The sequence below is a fragment of the Typopeltis vanoorti genome, chromosome 17, assembly GCF_054136105.1.
Source record: "Typopeltis vanoorti isolate ZY-2024b chromosome 17, IOZ_Tvanoo_1.0, whole genome shotgun sequence".
In the NCBI taxonomy this organism is placed as follows: Eukaryota; Metazoa; Arthropoda; class Arachnida; order Uropygi; family Thelyphonidae; genus Typopeltis; species Typopeltis vanoorti.
In genome coordinates, this window is record NC_143565.1 from 84,352,544 (window position 1) to 84,373,285 (window position 20,742).

A 20,742-nucleotide genomic window follows, 5' to 3' on the forward strand; every position below is an offset into this window, starting at 1 on the left:
GCACTATTACTAATAATCCTTCCCAGCTTCGCATCATTTGCAAACAACTGAATATCCCCTTACAATCCACTGGCAATGTCATTGATATAAAGGTTAAAAAATATAGGTCCTAGTACTGAGCCCTGTGGGACCACACTTGTAACCCTCTACCTCCTTGAAACTGCTCCACCATACACAACTCTCTGATACCTATCAGACAGCCAATCCTGAATCCAGTTGACCAATCTGACATCCAGATCCATGTGCTGCTAAATATCAGCTTATTATGTGGCACCCTATCAAATGCCTTTGCTAAGTCTAAGAAAATTGCAGTATATGCCTTTCCCTCATCTAATGTTCTTGTAACTTTATTATAAAAGGCTAGCATATTGCTAAAACAAGAGCGCCCTTTCACAAATCCATGTTGACTCTCACAGATAACATTACCCTCATTTGCCCAATGCTGTATATGGTCCCTCACTACTTTCTCCAAGATCTTAACAACTACTGATGACACACAGACTGGCCTATAATTAGATACTTCCAGTCTGTTACCTCCCTTATGCAATGGCACTATCTTACTTTCCTTCCATTCCCTGGGCACTTTTGCCGAAGCCAGACTTTCATTGAAAAGCCAGGTTAAAGGCACTGTCAGTTCCCTAGCACATTCTTTCAAAACTCGTGGTGAAATACCATCCAGTCCCAAAGCTTTACTGACATCCAGAGTACTCAGTATCTGAAACACACTCTCCTCCTGTACCTCTAAACCTCGAACCAGCCCTATCCCTCTAGCATTAAAACTGACTGCTCTAGGATGAAATACTCCAATAAAGTGTTCATTGAACAATTCCACTATGTCCTCTGCATCAGTCACTCTATTCCCATTTTTGTCCCACAATATCATTCTTCCACAGTATCATTTCTCCTCCTACTGGCCACATAGCTAAAAAATTCCCTAGGATTTTTTTTGGATCTTAGGGCCAATCTCCTCTCATATTCCAGTTTCGCTTTCCTTACCACACTAGTCACTCTTCTGGCCTGTGTCTTATATTCTTCACGCATCCTATCTTCACCTGTCTCCTTATATCTCTTCCATAGCCTCTTTTTCACATGCAATTCCTGTTTAATATTGTTTGTCATCCACTTTACTCCAAATTGTGTCCTCTTCTTCACTCGTGGTATACAACTTACCATTGCTGCTAACAGATATTCTTTCACAATTTCCCATGCACTAATGATATCCCGGCCTTCCAATTCCTCCCTCCATGAAACTTCCCGAAGTTGACGTCTAAGACTATTATAATCACCTGCATTATAATTCCACATAAGTTCCTGTCTCTTTGATACTCCTGCATGTCTATTCATTTTCCAAGTCAAAACCATATGGTCACTCTCTCCAACTGGTGGGAGAGATGTCATCTCAGTTATTATCAACTCTTCTGATGCTATAACCAAATCCAAAACTCTTGAACCTCTTGTTCCCTCTGTTACATGTTGCCTAAGACATTTGTCCCTCAAGAATTCTAGAAATTCCATTCCCCCCATTGCTACATGCATCTTCCTCTCTCCAATTTATACTACTGTAGTTAAAATCTCCCATAACAATCATTCTTCTTGCAATTGCCAAACTTAGCTGTCTAAACATCTCCTGGTCCCCATCCTCTGTGCTCCTGGGTCTGTAGCAACACCCCACTAAATATCCTGTCTTGCCTACCTCCACCTCACACTATATGCTCTCAAAATCATTTGTCTCACTTCCTTCCAAAGCCTCCACTCTTAGAGGACATAGGTCATCACTTATCATAAGCAGTACCCCACCACCACGCTTTCCCCTCCTATCCTGACGAAAAATGCTATACCCAGCAACTTCTATTCCTGTTATTATATCCCCTTCTGTCAACCACATCTCAGTGATCCCAATAATTTTTGGCCAGGCTGATGCTATCTGTGCCACCAATTCCTCTTCCTTATTCCGGATACTCCTGGCATTAGTATAAAGCATATAAATGCCATTGTTTCTATACCTTCTATACTAGCATTATCCCTTCTAGACTCCACTGGGCTCAGTGTTACTTGACATCATCTCCCTTCTCCCAAGTATCCATTCCCACAAGAGGCCACCCCCTGCTATCATTCTCCCTGGGACACACTGACTCGTTCAGAACAGCAATCTCTCCAGATGCGTACGTCCTTCCTCATTCAAATGTAAGCGGTCTCTTGCATACAATTCCTCTCTTTCCTCAAATGCACTCCAAGCATCCACATATACCAGTCCTCTCTTGTCACACATTGTCACTATTATGCCATTCAATATCACCGCTCTTCTGCTCAGCTCATCATTATCATACCTAGGCAATACGCACACTATTTTTCCTCTCTCTGTCTTCTTCCATACAGCCTCAAGCAAAAATCTCATATCTCTAAAAAAAAACTAACGCCCAAACAGGGACGTTAATATCAATTTTTTTTTTTTTGATATGATCCTTAGCAACACAGTATTGTTTCACTGGTTAATGTCTGTCACATTTGCCTTGTGATTCATGTTACTTTCAGCATGAAATATTTGTGCCAATTACAGTTATCTAATATCATACATGTTTGCTCTCTTGATCATCACTATGTTTACAGGTTCTGTTAACATAATGTCAGGGCATATTTCTCTGGTTTATTTATATATCTAAGTAAGATATCTAGAAAAGGTAGCTTTCTACCATTTTCTAATTCCAAGGTGAGTTTTTTTTTTAATAAAACAAACTGAGGAAAGAAAGAAGTTGTCCATGTTGAAAGCATGTTTCCAATGACATCTGACATATCATCACCAGATAGCAGGTTCTTGGCTAACTAGCTAATTCACTTTATGAAAGAGTAAGAAGAAGAATCAATATTGTATGGTGATTCCATGATCAGGGGCATATTTGATGAGCATGTGATGAAATTGCTTTTCTTTTGTATTTTAAACCAACATAGTTCAAGACACTAGAGCATACTAGGGATTTGAAATAGGAAGTGATTACCATTTAATTTGGAGTAGGGTAAATAAGAATGTGATACCAAAAAGAAAACATATCATAAAGTTTTCAAAAAAAAACAGTCAATCTGCTTTCAGAGGCAAACTATAGACTCAAATAAATATTATTAGAAAAAAACTGGAAGTGTTTGAAAACAAGAACCCAACACTGGAGACTCAGTGGCAGACTCTGAAGAAAACATTGATTCATCCAGAGAAACAAGTGCTGAAGTCATATGCAAGGAAAGAAAAATCAGAACTTTACAGTACACTCAGGAAGTTAAAGAGAAAAATAACGAAGTGTTTCAAAACTTCTAAGCCAGTAAGTTGACATGCTTGGAAATAATACAAAGAAAAATGTAAGAGAGCTAAGCTATATGTAAAAGTAGTTAAGCAAAAATCATGAGAAGATTTTGGTAGTAGTATAGATGATAAATGTTAGGAATGTGGCAAAATGTTCTTAAAGCTTAGAAATAGAGGAAAGAGTGCTTACTACAAAATGAATCAGAGATGACAAAGGTAACATGAAAACTGAAGATATATCTGGAATAATTACTTTCACAGACTACTAGATGAAACAGAACAGTGAAATGTAAAACTTCAAATGTGGAAAGTCAACTGGGATAGATGATATCTAGCAGAAATGATCACATATAGAGGTATAAAAGTTTTACAGCTGTACTGCACTACTGCATAATTCAGAAGGCCTAGTCAGAGGATTATGGGAATGATGCAGAGAATACTGACATGTTGAAGAATGTTATGATTCCATTGTACAAGGCTTTGATCAGACTGCATATGGATCACTGTGCACAGATTTGATCGCCTGGTTTTCAAAAGGATGATAAGTTGTTGGAGGGGGTTTAGAGGTGATTCACTAAGTTGGTTTTGTGTCTGTGGAATGTTGAGTATGAGGATGGATTGAGAAAATGCAAGTTGTAGAGCCTAGTGGATAGAAGGCAGAGGGGAGACATGATAAAGTTGATAAGGAGTAATTGCCAAATTAACATGAATGAGATTTTTCATAGAATGTCTGGAGATGGGAGAGAACAAAATGCCATCCCTGGAAGCAGTAGAGTAGATTTTTTGCATGAGAGTGGTGGATGATTAGAATGCATTGCCTGAAAGTGTAATGAGAAAGTTAATGTAGAGACAGTGAATGCATTTAAGTCCAAATATGATGAGCAGTGTGTGTGTGTGAGAGTGGGACTTCTCGCAATGAATCTCTTGACTCCATGGAAGTTCAATGATGATGATAATAATAATGAGTAAGTGAGAAAAGGAGTTCATAGTTGTAGCAGAAACGAATGACTCAATTGAAAACAACAAGAATGTAAGACTGGAAATCAGGAATATCTTGAGAAGAATAAAAGATGATAGTGTGATAGGAAAGGTAATTGGTGTGTTGGCCAGGTATGACAGTGATGAGACAAGGCAAAGAGTAAGGATTATGAATGATATGTTAATGCAATGTGTGAAGAGAAAGGAGTATAGTTTGTGAATGTGTGGGATGAGTATGAAGGATGAATGAAATTGTGAGTGATTGACTGTATTTGAATTGTTTTGGTATGAGTCATCTGGGCAGCTGCTGCTGGAAGGGAGAGTAATGAGTGCAGAAAATAGATCTGAGCAATTAAGAAGCAATGTGGAAGAGCAGAAGAGTAAGTAAAGAGGGATTGAAGTGGTGCTTATGAATGGAAAAGTGAGATGAGTATACAGAATGAAAATGGATCTGGACAAGTAAGAAGCATTGTGGAAGAGCAGAAGAATAAGTAAAAGGATTGAGGTGGTGCTCATGAATGGAGAAGTGATGAGAGGACAAGTGTGAAAAACTGACAGGGAAATGTGTGTGTGTGTGTGTGTGTTTGGGGGGGGGGGGGACAGAGTTAGGGTGGAAAAGAGAACACAGCAGGAGAAAGGTCGATGCCCAAAGAAGAAATGAAAGCAAGTAGACAAGAAAGGAATGGGATGGCCTGGGATGTAGGGGAAAGTTGGGTTTGAAGAGATACTGGGATGGATAACAAGAGAGAGGAATGGCTTGAGAAAGGCATGGAGAAATCATAGCTAATAAGTGGTATCTAATAAGTGAAACTTGTTATCAGAAATAAACTGTTGTTTGTATGAAAGGGAAGGAAATTGTTACATTGACTGAGTTCATTCATCAAAAATTTGTTGGAATAAGTGAGATGCAGTTGGATGAGGATGACATCCTGACAGGAAAAGAGAGAGAGGGAAGGAATGGTACAATATTTTTTGTGAAGAATACAAAAGGAGTGCAGTATTGTGATGACAGAAAATGAGTTATGCCTATACAAGGCAGAGATGGAGGGGGGGGGGGAGGAACAGTGGCAGTTATTTTGAAGCAATATGGTGTGAGACAGAGGTGAATAGAATTAAATACTTGGTTGGATGTTGCTATAGACTTAGTAATGTGGTGGTGACTATGACATGTATAAATAAATTAGCCAAGCAAATAGGAAAAGGGGTGATCCATATGTGTAATGTTAATCATAGCAATATAGACTAGGATGACAAGATAACATCTGGAAGTAAAGAAAAGGAATTTCTTTACTTCCAGATTATTTACTTCCAGCTAATTCACTTTATGAAAGAGTAAGAAGAAGAATCAATATTGTATGGTGATTCCATGATCAGGGGCATATTTGATGAGCATGTGATGAAATTGCTTTTCTTTTGTATTTTAAACCAACATAGTTCAAGACACTAGAGCATACTAGGGATTTGAAATAGGAAGTGATTACCATTTAATTTGGAGTAGGGTAAATAAGAATGTGATACCAAAAAGAAAACATATCATAAAGTTTTCAAAAAAAAACAGTCAATCTGCTTTCAGAGGCAAACTATAGACTCAAATAAATATTATTAGAAAAAAACTGGAAGTGTTTGAAAACAAGAACCCAACACTGGAGACTCAGTGGCAGACTCTGAAGAAAACATTGATTCATCCAGAGAAACAAGTGCTGAAGTCATATGCAAGGAAAGAAAAATCAGAACTTTACAGTACACTCAGGAAGTTAAAGAGAAAAATAACGAAGTGTTTCAAAACTTCTAAGCCAGTAAGTTGACATGCTTGGAAATAATACAAAGAAAAATGTAAGAGAGCTAAGCTATATGTAAAAGTAGTTAAGCAAAAATCATGAGAAGATTTTGGTAGTAGTATAGATGATAAATGTTAGGAATGTGGCAAAATGTTCTTAAAGCTTAGAAATAGAGGAAAGAGTGCTTACTACAAAATGAATCAGAGATGACAAAGGTAACATGAAAACTGAAGATATATCTGGAATAATTACTTTCACAGACTACTAGATGAAACAGAACAGTGAAATGTAAAACTTCAAATGTGGAAAGTCAACTGGGATAGATGATATCTAGCAGAAATGATCACATATAGAGGTATAAAAGTTTTACAGCTGTACTGCACTACTGCATAATTCAGAAGGCCTAGTCAGAGGATTATGGGAATGATGCAGAGAATACTGACATGTTGAAGAATGTTATGATTCCATTGTACAAGGCTTTGATCAGACTGCATATGGATCACTGTGCACAGATTTGATCGCCTGGTTTTCAAAAGGATGATAAGTTGTTGGAGGGGGTTTAGAGGTGATTCACTAAGTTGGTTTTGTGTCTGTGGAATGTTGAGTATGAGGATGGATTGAGAAAATGCAAGTTGTAGAGCCTAGTGGATAGAAGGCAGAGGGGAGACATGATAAAGTTGATAAGGAGTAATTGCCAAATTAACATGAATGAGATTTTTCATAGAATGTCTGGAGATGGGAGAGAACAAAATGCCATCCCTGGAAGCAGTAGAGTAGATTTTTTGCATGAGAGTGGTGGATGATTAGAATGCATTGCCTGAAAGTGTAATGAGAAAGTTAATGTAGAGACAGTGAATGCATTTAAGTCCAAATATGATGAGCAGTGTGTGTGTGTGAGAGTGGGACTTCTCGCAATGAATCTCTTGACTCCATGGAAGTTCAATGATGATGATAATAATAATGAGTAAGTGAGAAAAGGAGTTCATAGTTGTAGCAGAAACGAATGACTCAATTGAAAACAACAAGAATGTAAGACTGGAAATCAGGAATATCTTGAGAAGAATAAAAGATGATAGTGTGATAGGAAAGGTAATTGGTGTGTTGGCCAGGTATGACAGTGATGAGACAAGGCGAAGAGTAAGGATTATGAATGATATGTTAATGCAATGTGTGAAGAGAAAGGAGTATAGTTTGTGAATGTGTGGGATGAGTATGAAGGATGAATGAAATTGTGAGTGATTGACTGTATTTGAATTGTTTTGGTATGAGTCATCTGGGCAGCTGCTGCTGGAAGGGAGAGTAATGAGTGCAGAAAATAGATCTGAGCAATTAAGAAGCAATGTGGAAGAGCAGAAGAGTAAGTAAAGAGGGATTGAAGTGGTGCTTATGAATGGAAAAGTGAGATGAGTATACAGAATGAAAATGGATCTGGACAAGTAAGAAGCATTGTGGAAGAGCAGAAGAATAAGTAAAAGGATTGAGGTGGTGCTCATGAATGGAGAAGTGATGAGAGGACAAGTGTGAAAAACTGACAGGGAAATGTGTGTGTGTGTGTGTGTGTTTGGGGGGGGGGGGGGGGACAGAGTTAGGGTGGAAAAGAGAACACAGCAGGAGAAAGGTCGATGCCCAAAGAAGAAATGAAAGCAAGTAGACAAGAAAGGAATGGGATGGCCTGGGATGTAGGGGAAAGTTGGGTTTGAAGAGATACTGGGATGGATAACAAGAGAGAGGAATGGCTTGAGAAAGGCATGGAGAAATCATAGCTAATAAGTGGTATCTAATAAGTGAAACTTGTTATCAGAAATAAACTGTTGTTTGTATGAAAGGGAAGGAAATTGTTACATTGACTGAGTTCATTCATCAAAAATTTGTTGGAATAAGTGAGATGCAGTTGGATGAGGATGACATCCTGACAGGAAAAGAGAGAGAGGGAAGGAATGGTACAATATTTTTTGTGAAGAATACAAAAGGAGTGCAGTATTGTGATGACAGAAAATGAGTTATGCCTATACAAGGCAGAGATGGAGGGGGGGGGGAGGAACAGTGGCAGTTATTTTGAAGCAATATGGTGTGAGACAGAGGTGAATAGAATTAAATACTTGGTTGGATGTTGCTATAGACTTAGTAATGTGGTGGTGACTATGACATGTATAAATAAATTAGCCAAGCAAATAGGAAAAGGGGTGATCCATATGTGTAATGTTAATCATAGCAATATAGACTAGGATGACAAGATAACATCTGGAAGTAAAGAAAAGGAATTTGAGTTTTTGAGGGAGAAATACCTCAGGCAGCATGTAGCAGAGGATAAGCGAGGATCAAGGGTCTTCGATTGAATCAGATGATGTCATTATAGATGCAATATCAAATGTCCCTCCAGTTAGTGAGAGTAACTGTGAAGTGATTACCTGAATGGTTGCCAGTCATGTGAGGACTTCTGTGAGGAAAGGCTATATGTGGAACTACAAGGCTAATTATTATGAAAAGCTCAGGAGACAGCTTGCAGCTGCAGCATGGAATAAGGAATAAGGTGGGAAGGAAATCAATGCTGCTTGGTGCTATTTTTAAGAACTATTTAAGAATAAAAGGTTTAAATAAGATAGATGTGAAATAGACGAATGTAGAGTTAAGCATGCAATATGGAGAAAGAAGATATTATGGAGGCAATATGAGCAGTAATAATCAGTTTCATGGAGAATACAAAGAACAGGCAAGGAGGGTAACTTGGTAAGGGTAGCAAAGATGCAGCATGAGTAGCAGCTAGATAATGAAGCCAAAAACAATAGGGAGTTCTAAAAGAATGATAATAGAAGAATGACAGTGATCGAATAAATGGTAAAAGGATAATAGTTGCAGGATATATCTGAGATACATAAGCAGTTCGTAAAGGTATTTCATCCTTGTAAATACGACATCACACGGAGTTTGAGAGCAGTGGAAGATGAGGAGGAAAGACTGACTGTGAATGAACAAGAGTATATAGGGAATTGAGTAAACTTGATGTTAATAAGGGTGTGAGACTTGATGATATATCACCACATACTTTGAGGGAATGTACTGGGAAGTTAACATCTGCTTTCACATACTTGTTTAACAGCATGCGAGAATGAGTCAAAGGAGTGGAAGGAAGACTGTACTGCTGCATGCTGGTGGTGACAGAACTCAAGCTTCAAATTATAGGCCAATCTGTGTGTCAGGCATTGTGGTTAAAGCGTTAGAGAGGTTACTGAGAATATGGATCCAGAAATGGGTTGCCAACAGTAGTATTCTCTTTGATGGCTAGCATGGATTTGCTAAAGGAAGATCATGGTTTTCATAATTTCCTTAGTTATTCCAATAAGGTGACAGGAGCATTAGACAAGGGAAATGGATATACACAGTAGTATACTTACATTTTACAAAGGCTTTTGATAGATTGCCACATATGTTGATATTAAACTAGACTGGATGGAGTTCAACATTACATTAGAGACTGGCTGTCTGATAGGTATCACAAAGTTTTGTATGGGGGGGAGAATATCCCAGAAGAGGAAAGTCAATAGTGATGCGCCTCAAGGATTTGTTTTAGGACCACTGCTGTTTAACTGCATGTTAATGATATTAATAATATGTGCCAAACATTATAATCAAATGCAAAGCTTAAATATTACTTGTATACTATGTATAAACATTTTAAAATTATAATCGCCACAAGTTGATCTCATATTAATATTCATTTTCTCTGACCTCGTATTTTCTATACACATTCAGAAAGGAAGAAAATAAAATAATACCTTTTTTGTTTCAGGTTTATTTGCATTCTCTTCCTCTTCTTTAGCTTTTCTTTCTTCTTTTTCTAATTACAAGAGGAAAAAGAATAATGATAATTTGATCCTTAAAAAAACAATTATTATTTAATTTATATTATAGATTGCAATCAATAAATGCAGATGTATTCACCGAGTTAACTTATCAATTATATTAATTATTAATAGACTCCTAAGTGGTCAATAGATGCACCAGGAAGTCTTAATCAACCAATAGCATATTTGCATGCTGTACTTTAAACTCACTAAAGATTCCCAATGCTCCACGATCCCTTGCTTCTCCATTTTTTCAAGTATAGCTCTACCAAGTAAGTACAAAGCATCCCAAACTTTAAAATGATACATTTAGTTGCATTAAACTGCCATATTTTCCCACCTTTCCAGCTTATTCAAATCCTCAAGAGCCCAACTATTACTAATAAACCTCCCAAACTTCACATCATCTGCAAACAAATGAACATCTCCCTGTAGTCCAGCGACAATATTGTTGGCATATAGATTGATAATAGCCCAATACTGAACCCTATGGAATTACACTTGTACCTTTCTGATACTGCTTCCCCATATACAATTCTCTGATATCTATCAAAAAACTGAAATATTTGCCACAAGAAATGTTTGTGTATAAGCTGCAACATATAAGTTTGGATCTACTAACCTGATATCCAAACTCATATGCAGCTTAAATACCAATTCATTATGTGGCAAATATTTAAGTTGGGTTTTCTCATCTAAAAAAAACTAGATGAGAAAACCCAACTTTTTTTTTTGTTCAGTGTTCATTCGATTGTTCCATAGATTAAATACTTTTATTAAATCATTTTTTTCCCATTTATATGATGTTATTTTGATAATAAAGGAGTTCAACATTAGATTAGAGACTGGCTGTTATTTTGTTGGAAGTTTATTTTTCACTTGGTTAGATTATAATAAATTTAGTTTAATCCTTTATCCAAGTGTAAGCAAACAAAGTTTGCGCCTGAAAATATCTTCAGGACTGAGGTAAGGTAGTGCAACACCAGGCCACTCCGAGCAAAGGTGGACCAAGCTCTCATTACTCCTTCTTGTCTCACTATCTCCCATAATGCAAAGCACATTTCCTTGCGGACATGCATACTGCTATGCATTAAGGGAAGGGCCACTATCCAGACTGGTTTCAACCTTTATTGAGGTCTCATCAGTGGGAGGCAGACCCAAACGTGGAGATACTAAGGCAGAAGTAATAGGAGAGGTCATATTTACCTATAGGAGTTGCCAACAGGTGTACCACCTTATTATTGAATTACTCTGGATTTAGAGAAAGATGTTGGAAGTTTATTTTTCACTTGGTTAGACTATAATAAATTTAGTTTAATCCTTTATCCAAGTGTAAGCAAACAAAGTTTGCACCTGAAAATATCTTCAGGACTGAGGTAAGGTAGTGCAACACCAGGCAACTCCTTGTCTCAGTATCTCCCATAATGCAAAGCACATTTCCTTGCGGACATGCACACTGCTATGCATTAAGGACCGATGAGACCTCAATAAAGGTTCAAACTGGTCTGGGTAGTGGCCCTTCCCTTAATGCATAGCAGTGTGCATGTCCGCAAGGAAATGAGCTTTGCATTATGGGAGATACTGAGACATGGAGTGATGAGAGCTTGGTCCACCTTTGCTCGGAGTTTCCTGGTGTTGCACTACCTTACCTCAGTCCTGAAGATATTTTCAGTTGCAAACTTTGTTTGCATATACTTGGATAAAGGATTAAACTAAATTTATTATGGCTGTTATTTTATTTTTCAGTGAACATAAATTAGATGAATCCGATGCAAGCGTTCTAGTGAGGAGTGGTTTCTTTGCATGGAGGGTGGTTGAACCGTGGAATGCACTGAGTGGTGAGTGAGTTCAATGAGCTCTTGTAACTTTATTTTAAAACGATAGCATATTACTAAAACAAGAGCGCCCCTTAACAAATCCATGTTAACTCTCACAGATAACATTACCCTCATCTGCCCATAAGGTAACACAGAGGATTGCTGTAATATTGAGAAGGACACTGACCTGCAGAGATAAAAGAGTTATCATTCCATTGTATAAGACCCTGATCAGACCACACTTAGACTATTGTTCCCAAATTTGGTCTCCAGGATTTGAAGGGGATAAAGTAATTGTGGCAAGGGGTACAGAGGCAGATAGCAAAGATGGTTTCAGGAGTGTACCATGTTAGTTATGAGGATCAGCTGAGGGAATGTGGATTGCAGTTGGGTAGATAGAAGAAGGAGAGGTGATATGATTGAGACTTTTAAATTGTTGGGAGGTGGTTACAGGGTTGACACCGGGGAGTTCTTTCACTTGGTGGAACAGCAGGAAGGAGGATGAAAAGGGGCCATCCCTGGAAGTTATGAAAGGAAGCTGTGAGCAGGAGGGTGAGGAGTGGTTTCTTTGTATGGAGAGTGGTTGAACTGTGGAATGCATTGCCTGAGAGAGTGGTGAGAGCGAGAATGGTCAATGAGTTCAAGGAATGGTATGATAGACTTTGTGTTTCCTAGGAAGGACCTGCTGCGATGAGTCTTTTGACTCCATGGAGGTCTGAATAATAATAATAATAATAATGAGGACATCAACAGCATACGTATGAAAAAAATCACATTAAAGCATACCTGTATAAAAGATCATATGAGTTTTTTTTTAATCAATCCTAAAAACATGTCCATGCATATAATAGCAAGATGAAGAGGTTAAAAAATGATGGATATTATTTTTCAGCGAACATAAATTAGCAATTAGATGAATCCAATGCAAGCATTCTAGTATAGTGTGGATTGATCAGCAAGGCATAATAAATAAAATATTAAATAAAGAATACATACTATAAGAATTTTAATCATTATTTGATTCCAGAAAGCAAATTATAAAGTTAAATTATAGGCAGCTACTGATGAAGAGACTAGCAGCCAAGTGCTGCCATCTCTTGGTGCCTAACCCTAACAGGATATGTTATTGTCTGAAAGAGTACCCACATTATTTCAGACCTAACATATCCTGTTAGGGTTAGGCACCAAGAGATGGCAGCACTTGGCTGCTAGTCTCTTCATCAGTATCTGCCTATAATTAGTGACAGACATGGGACAGCTATCTCTGATTGGCTACCGATGGAGATTGAACTGCCCACTCAGTCTCCAAAAGCTAGATAGGGTGTATAAAGGCCTCGCCTACTCCCTATTAGGGAATAAAAGGTGTTAGTTAATTTTTTTTTGATTTGATTAAATTACTGATATATTATAGCAAGTAAGTTCTATTATAAGATATTAATAAATTTTAAATATTTTGAAACCAGAAATAAAAATATAAAAAAAAAATTTAAATATGTATATATATAAAATAACGTTATTCCCTGTAATAAAAAATAATTAACACTGGGTTTATAGGTTGTAATAATTATTTAATTAAACCTACTAGTTTCACCACTAAAGGTGTGGTTTCATTTGGGTAAAGGATAAACACACAAATACACAACAAACATTCAATATGAATCATTACATAACTAAACACCGAATGTGTAGGAACCGTTACAAAAAAATACAACTAAAACAGAAACACGTGGAGTGTAAGCTGGCACATGGTCAGTCATTGTTTAGCAGGTGAGCTTGATAGTTTGCAGAAAAAATTAAAGTCATCGTCATCATCCTATCCAGACTCTAGGCCATGTGGCCTGTTCTGGACATAGTCCATTTTCTTCTTGGTCATCCCCTATTCCTTGTTCCTCTAGGATTATATGTTAAGATCTTTTTTGGTAGTCTTTCTCTATGCATTCTTGCTAAATGGTCTAGCCACTTTTTCCTATATTTGATCATTGAGTTTGTTATGGGATTGATTTTGAGATTTTTAACTATTTCACTATTTCTTTTTTTATCTAATATGAATAGAGTAAGTTTTTCTGTTTTCCTAAGGAATTTCATTTCTGCTGCCTGAATTCTCTGTATGTCTCTTTCTCCAAAGGTCCAGATCTCAATCAAAAATGAAAGTCCAATGTGTTAAAAGATCTAATTAGTAACTTCCAAATGTCACACAAATTCTCTAATCCCTCTTCATTACAGAGCCTTGGTTTCCATCCCTTTTATTGGCAAATTTTCACTAAAATTCACAAATCAACTGAAATCTCATGACATTAGAGTGGCCTTCAAATCCATTATGATGGTACAAAATCTGTAATGCTTGCCCAAGGACCACAACCCTTTCAACAAACATCCTGGAGTTCACAATAGCCTATGTTCTTGAGGCCTTAATTACATAGGGAAAACATTGAAAAGTTTAGAAATAAGAGGGGCATATTGGAGACTTCAATATTAACAGACAAGACAGCTCAGTTCTGGCATTCTGTTTCTCCCACACTCACCACAACACTGAATGGGAGAAGAGCTCCATGCTGTACATAGAAGACAACTTCAGCAGTCACAACATCAAGAGGCTACAATGGTAATCCACTCACAAGGCACTCTCAACAGAAATTAAGGGATGATTTTGTGTGACATTTGGAAGTCACTAATTAGATCTTTTAACACATCGAACTTTAATTTTTTTGCAACCTATCAGGCTAACTTTCTGAACAATGACTGATATTTGCTAGCTTCTACGCTCCACGTGGAAGTTTCTGTTTTACTTGTATTTTTGTATAATGGTTGCTATGCATTCAGTGTTTAGTTATGTGATGATTCATATTAAATGCTTGTTGTAGCATTTAATATGAATCAAAGTACTAAAACAAAGTACTAAAATTCTACGGCACATCATTCAAGTATTAAGAAATATATTGACTGTTTCAAATGAAGATGAAATCTGTCACAACCCTCTTTATGAACCAACCCTCTCTTTTTGAAACATCTCTTTGAAATGGGCATCACTTGAAATTAATGGTCTTGTAATGTTTTAAAAGTGCAGAGCTTATAGTTTTTACTAAAATTCAACACCACTAAAACAACACAACCAAACATATCTCATTGAATTGAAACCGATTCAACTGTGTTGATGAGAAAATGCTCAAAGATTTCAGTTGTTCACTGATTAAACCTGTCTCATCTTTATATGGTGCTGACACTACAGTGTAAGCATGTGTATGCTACAATTGTCGCACAACTAGAGGAACCCATAAACACATGCAACGATGCATATCTATAATAACAAACATAATGAATCTATATTATACCAATATAATCATAAATTTTATTCACTCTTAACAATTACGTTCAATGCAATATAAACATTATGACTCCTCATATATATTTGTAGATTAAACGTGCAAAAAAACTTCTTTTACATTAATTTTTATTCCTTTATATCAAAATCTTGACACACACCAGTGAATCTTTTGCAGCACATCAGATTAAAATCACTGGTTTAAAGTATAACTCAAATGATGGAATATAAATGCCAGCTGGAGCATTGCCCAGTTAAACAAGCCCCCCCCCCCCCAATGTTTTCTTTGAGGAAGAACATGGGCAAACAGCAAAAAGTCAACTAATGGAACAAATCCCAACTCAATATCATCAGCAGAGATCAAGATGGGCACCATCAGGATAAGAAGCATCAATGGAAAAGAAATGGAACTAGCAGAAGAATTGGAGAAGTACCAGATAGACATAATAGGTGTTATGTCTATATAATACCTATGCCTAAATAAAGAAGATAAAAACAGGTGAGATCTTTCTTTTCCCTGATTGTTATATTCAAGAAATAACAATCAGGGAAAAAAAAGAGTAGCTATAATATTAAACCCTAAATACAAAGGCAATATCAAGTAGAGTGATGCGGGCTAAAATCAGAATGGAGGAACTGGAATGAGACTTATTTGTGCTTATGGTCTCGCAGAAGGTTCTACTAAGGAAGAAGTGGAGGAATTTTTCGAGGCATTATTCTTTCATGAATATGAAAGAATAACTCTTCTAAATCCAGATTGCGTGAGGGTTACATTTCGTTAAAAGCTATCAACCTGGTGAACGCAACATTGAGCTCACTGTTACTTCTTCACTAGATGAAATAACGCAGGTGTGTGAGGTCAAGGTATTAGAGCTGTTGCACAAACTGAACAAGAATTCAGCAATAGGAACTGATGGAATATCAGCACGTGTGCTAAAAGAGTGTTCAGCTGAACTGGCCTTTCTTTTGACCAGAATGTTCCGACGTATCCAACTATCGACCAATTAGTATCTCAGGAGTGGTGGTGAAGATTTTGAAAAAATTGGTTAGGGACCACATTCAGAAATGGGTTGACAGTGAATATCTACTTTGCAATAAACAACATGGGTTTACTAAGGGAAGGTCATGTTTTAGCAACTTGCTCACATTCTATAACAATGTTACCATTGAACTAGACAAGGGGAATGGATACACCATGATACTTTTGGATTTTGCTAAGGCTTTTGACAGAATACAGCATGGCAGACTACTGCAGAAAATTGGAGAAAATGGGTTTGGGTTATAGCACGGATAAGAGGATGGCGGACTGACAGATATCAAAAAGTGGTATACGGGGGATCTGTGTCTGCAAGGTTTAAGATAACAAGTGGCGTACCACAAGGATCAGTGCTTGGTCCACTGTTATTCAATCTGTACTTTAATGATATTGGGAAGGATTTGACAAGTGACATACAGTTATTTGCTGATGATGCAAAGATAGGCACGGCAATCAGGAATTCTGCTGATATGCAGTCTTTGCAGAATGATTCGAATAGGCTGGAATTGTGGGCATGGGAAAATGAGTGTCAGTTCAATGTAAAGTCATTCACTTCGGCATGATTAGATATCCAATGTCGTATTATATTGGTGGGATTAGGTTAGAAGAAACTGGTGAGGCTAGGGATCTTGGAGTGTTAATAGAAAGGAAGTTGAAGTTTAGGGGCCATATGGCAAAGATTGCAAATACAACTCAAAAGATAATTGCAATGCTGAAACGAATGTTCACATGTAAAGATAAGGATGTTATTTTATCTTTTTACAAGGCCTTGATAAGACCTCACTTGTACTATTGTGTGCAGGTCTGGTTTCCTGGTTTCTGTTGTGATTCTGATATATTGGAGAGAGTACAAAGGAGAGTGTTAAAAATGATATCAGGATTGTGGAATACTGATTATGAAGACAGACTGAGAATTTGTAGACTGCAGACACTAGCAAACACAAGAAAGAGGGGTGATATGATTGAGACTTACAAACTTCTGAAAGGTCTTACAGGATTTCAATCAATTGATGGAATTTTTCAATTTATGGAGGGTGGGGAAAGGACGAGAGGGTATCCTTGGAAACTGAGAATGAAGGCCACCAAGATGGATGTGAGGGCTAGATTTTTCTCTCAGAGGGTGGTGCGTGATTGGAATGGATTGCCATTGGATGCTGTGAGTGCAAGCAGTGTGAATGAATTCAAGAATAAGTATGATAGCTGGTGTGTGTGTGTGTGTGTGTAGTATATGGCTGCCCTCAATGAGTCTCTGACTCCCTGGAGGTCTCTCTTAATAATAATAATAATTAAAGAAGGCAGCTGACAAAATGAAAAAGCAAAAGTTGGTCCTTGTTGGAGATCTAAACAGCAGAGTATGAAATGATTATCAGATATGTAAGAATGCTTTGAAAATTTGGAGAAAAAAGCAAAGCTAATAATAATGGTAAAGTTCCCACTAGATTTCTGCTCAGGACATAGTGTTGGAACATGATGTTATTACTAACACCATGTTCCAACATAAAAATATGCACAAATTCACATGGACAGAAGATGCAAGGAATAAAAAAAGTCTCATCGATTATGTTATTGTTGATTGTTGTTGTTATTGTTGTGTATTCCCACTGGTGCAGGACACTAGAGTGTGCAGAGGATTTGAAATGGGAAGTGATCACCATTTAGTCTTGAACAGGATAAAATTCAATTTCATATTGAAAAAAAGGGTGTGCAAGAAAGTTTCAAAATGAATAAAATTTGAACAGCTATCAGATGTGAGTTGTAGACTTAAATACATCAACATTATTTAAAAAAAAACTGAAAGAGTTTGAAAATAAGAACCAAACCTTGGAAATTCAGTGACAAACTCTAAAGGAAATTTTCATTGATTCAGCCAGAGAGGCATGTGGTAAGGTATTTTGTAAGGATAGAAAAAGCTGAACTCCATGGTGGACTCAAAAGGTTAGAGGCAGTCAAGGAAAAGAAGAAAGCAAGTAAGTCACCTTGTGCTCTTATGGAATACAGAGAAAAATGCAAAAAAGCAAAGTATTGTGCAAAATTAACTAAACAAAAGTCGTGGGAAGACTTTGGTAGGAACACAGAAAATAAATATCTGGAAAAATATGATAAAGGGGACCTGAAAACCAAGGATAAAGATATTCTTGATGTATGGAGAGATTGCTTTGAAAGATTGCTGAATGAAACAAGCAGTGACATTATAGTGGTAGAAAACACTCAACATAAATATTTTCCATCTGGAAGTAGAAAACACAATCACAAACATGAAACATGGAAAGGCAGCTAGAATATATGCCATTCAACCAGAAATGCTAAATATGGAGGTATAAAAATTTTACAGTGGCTACCACTGCATAATTCAGAAGGCATGCATGGTTAGAGGGTTGAATTCCAGATGACTGAAGTAGAGCACTCATAGTACTCATCTATAAAAAAGGGAAATAAAACAATATCAGAACGTGTTCCTGGTAAGCTTTGCATAAGTATTCTTGAGCTTATGCTAAGAAAAATTGCGGAGTTCTCGAGAAGCTTGAAGAACAAGCTGTGTTCAGGCCAAACAGAGATTGTCAGGATCAGATGCTCACTTTAAGACAAATAGTTAAGAAATCATGGAATATAATAAGGATCTGTATTTTAGTTTTGTAGTTCTGAAAAAGGCATATGACGAGGTGCCAACAGGAAAGCTTTGAAAATGCTTCAGTTATGTGGTGCAAATGGGACATTATATCAATACATAGTCTCTATTGGAGATGAAAATCAGTAGTTAGAATTGAAATAGGTAAAGTAAGATTAATGTTAAGACAGGTGTGCAACATTATCTCCACAGGATAAATCTAGGACAAGTCAGTAGGATTCCCTGACCAAAATGAATAACTGCTATATTAAATTTGGTATGAAATCAGCATTAAAAAGATAATGAAAATAAGCAGAAACATTGAAAACATCAACTGCATTCTGAATGAAGAACCTATAGAACATGTACAACATTTTAGCTATTTATTCATAATATTTAGTGAAGATGGAAAATTAAATTTCGAAATAGAAAGCAAAATCAACAAAGCTGGTATGGTAGGAAGTCAACTGAATAAATTTATATGGAATAAGAGAGAAATTAGTCAAAACACTAAATTAGCTTATACAAGACAGTGTTCAAACCAGTGATTTTTTTCTGGTGGTATGCAACGGTATGCAGTACTGGCATCTTTTTTCTTAAATTTTTAAAAATTTGCAATTTATTGAACAGCAAAATGTATTATAAATATTCTGGTAGATGGTACTGTGTTCATGTTTTGATTACTCATAAATTGGTACCTTGCTTTCCTGTTTCATAGGTTGGTACGCAACCGGAAACAGGAAAGCAAGGTACGTTCACTTTCGATTGCTTCCAATATCAGTTTATCAGTTCTATATTCACTTTGTAACAGGCAGGTGTTCACGTGAGTTTTGAATTAATCTAAGTTAAATCAGTGCAATCATTGTTCAAAATGACTAAAATAAGTTGTTACTTTAATCACGAAACCAAGACGAAGATCCACGTGGTCAAAAGGAAGCAGATTCTGATAATGGTTGGCCCGAATGTTGGACACTTTTGCAGAAAAATGACTTCTGCGAGAGAACGAGTGGCTGTATGTCAAGAATAAAATGTTGGGCTATAAAGTGTGTGTCGTGGTGTCAGAAGTCTTGCCATCGATAAACACATGGGAATGAAAATTAGCAGAGTGGGCAAATGGTAAAATCAGTCGTTTTGGAGAATTTCGCAAATAACAGTTAATGTCATTAAGAAAAAAGATTTACGATCATAAGGAGAGTGCAGCACACAAAGCGTGCCAAAAAATTAAATCTGAAGCAAAAAACGAAACATTAGAGAAAGTTTTCCTAAATACTTTCTCTCATAATAAAGATGTAACAGGAAAAGTGTTTCGAACCACTTACAAAGTTGCCAGGAGAAATTAATCATTTAACAACTTTGAAGAAATAAATTTAGAGGAACTTAATAGCTTAGACATGGGATATATTCTTCATATATGAAGAATGTGGAAAGTTGTGAAAGTGTGGAAGTTGCTGTAATAACATCTTCATGGTGAGTACCGGCACCTTTTTTCCCAGGAAAAAAGCACTGGTTCAAACCAATTTTAACTTATGGATCTGAGAGCTGGGTTAGAAATAAAACACTTGACCAAAGACTAGAGACCACAGATATGACAGTCCGGAGAAAGATCAGGGGCATGAATAGATGGTATCAGTGGCAATATGATATTAGGAAAAAAAACTTAACATTGTTAGCATCCAGGAATGTGTCAGCAGAGCTAATCTCAGGGGATATGGTCACTTAAACAGAATGGGAGAGGAAATATTAGCTAAACAAGTGTGCTTTTCCAGGATGGCAGGAAAAAGACCCTGAGGAAGACCAAAATGAAGGTGGATTGAAACAGTAAAAATTGCCTTAAATGCAGAAATATAAGATCTGATAATATTGGAATTGACAGATAACAGGCTAATCTGGAGGGAAATTGCTAATAGGAAGTTAGTAATGATCTAACTTTTTATGTAGTACTATCATGAGATCCTGTACACCCCCCCCCCCCCCGAAGGAATATGTCAGGAATTTGATGATGTCATCTACTTTTTATGAAATTTCTGGTTCAGAGAGTAAAGATTATTAATAGCAGTTTATGGGAAAGGAAACAAAGT

At 36.9% G+C, this 20,742-nt stretch overlaps 1 protein-coding gene across 2 annotated transcripts in view; it reads right to left on the bottom strand.

The window, feature by feature from the left end:
- Brf (Brf RNA polymerase III subunit) overlaps window positions 1-20,742 on the bottom strand; it is a 375,147-nt gene that overhangs the window by 71,658 nt on the left and 282,747 nt on the right. For both annotated transcript variants that reach the window (XM_090407063.1, XM_090407062.1), the window contains one exon: window positions 9,819-9,880. In XM_090407063.1, the coding sequence (XP_090263189.1) occupies window positions 9,819-9,880 (62 nt within the window). The remainder of the gene's footprint in view (window positions 1-9,818; window positions 9,881-20,742) is intronic.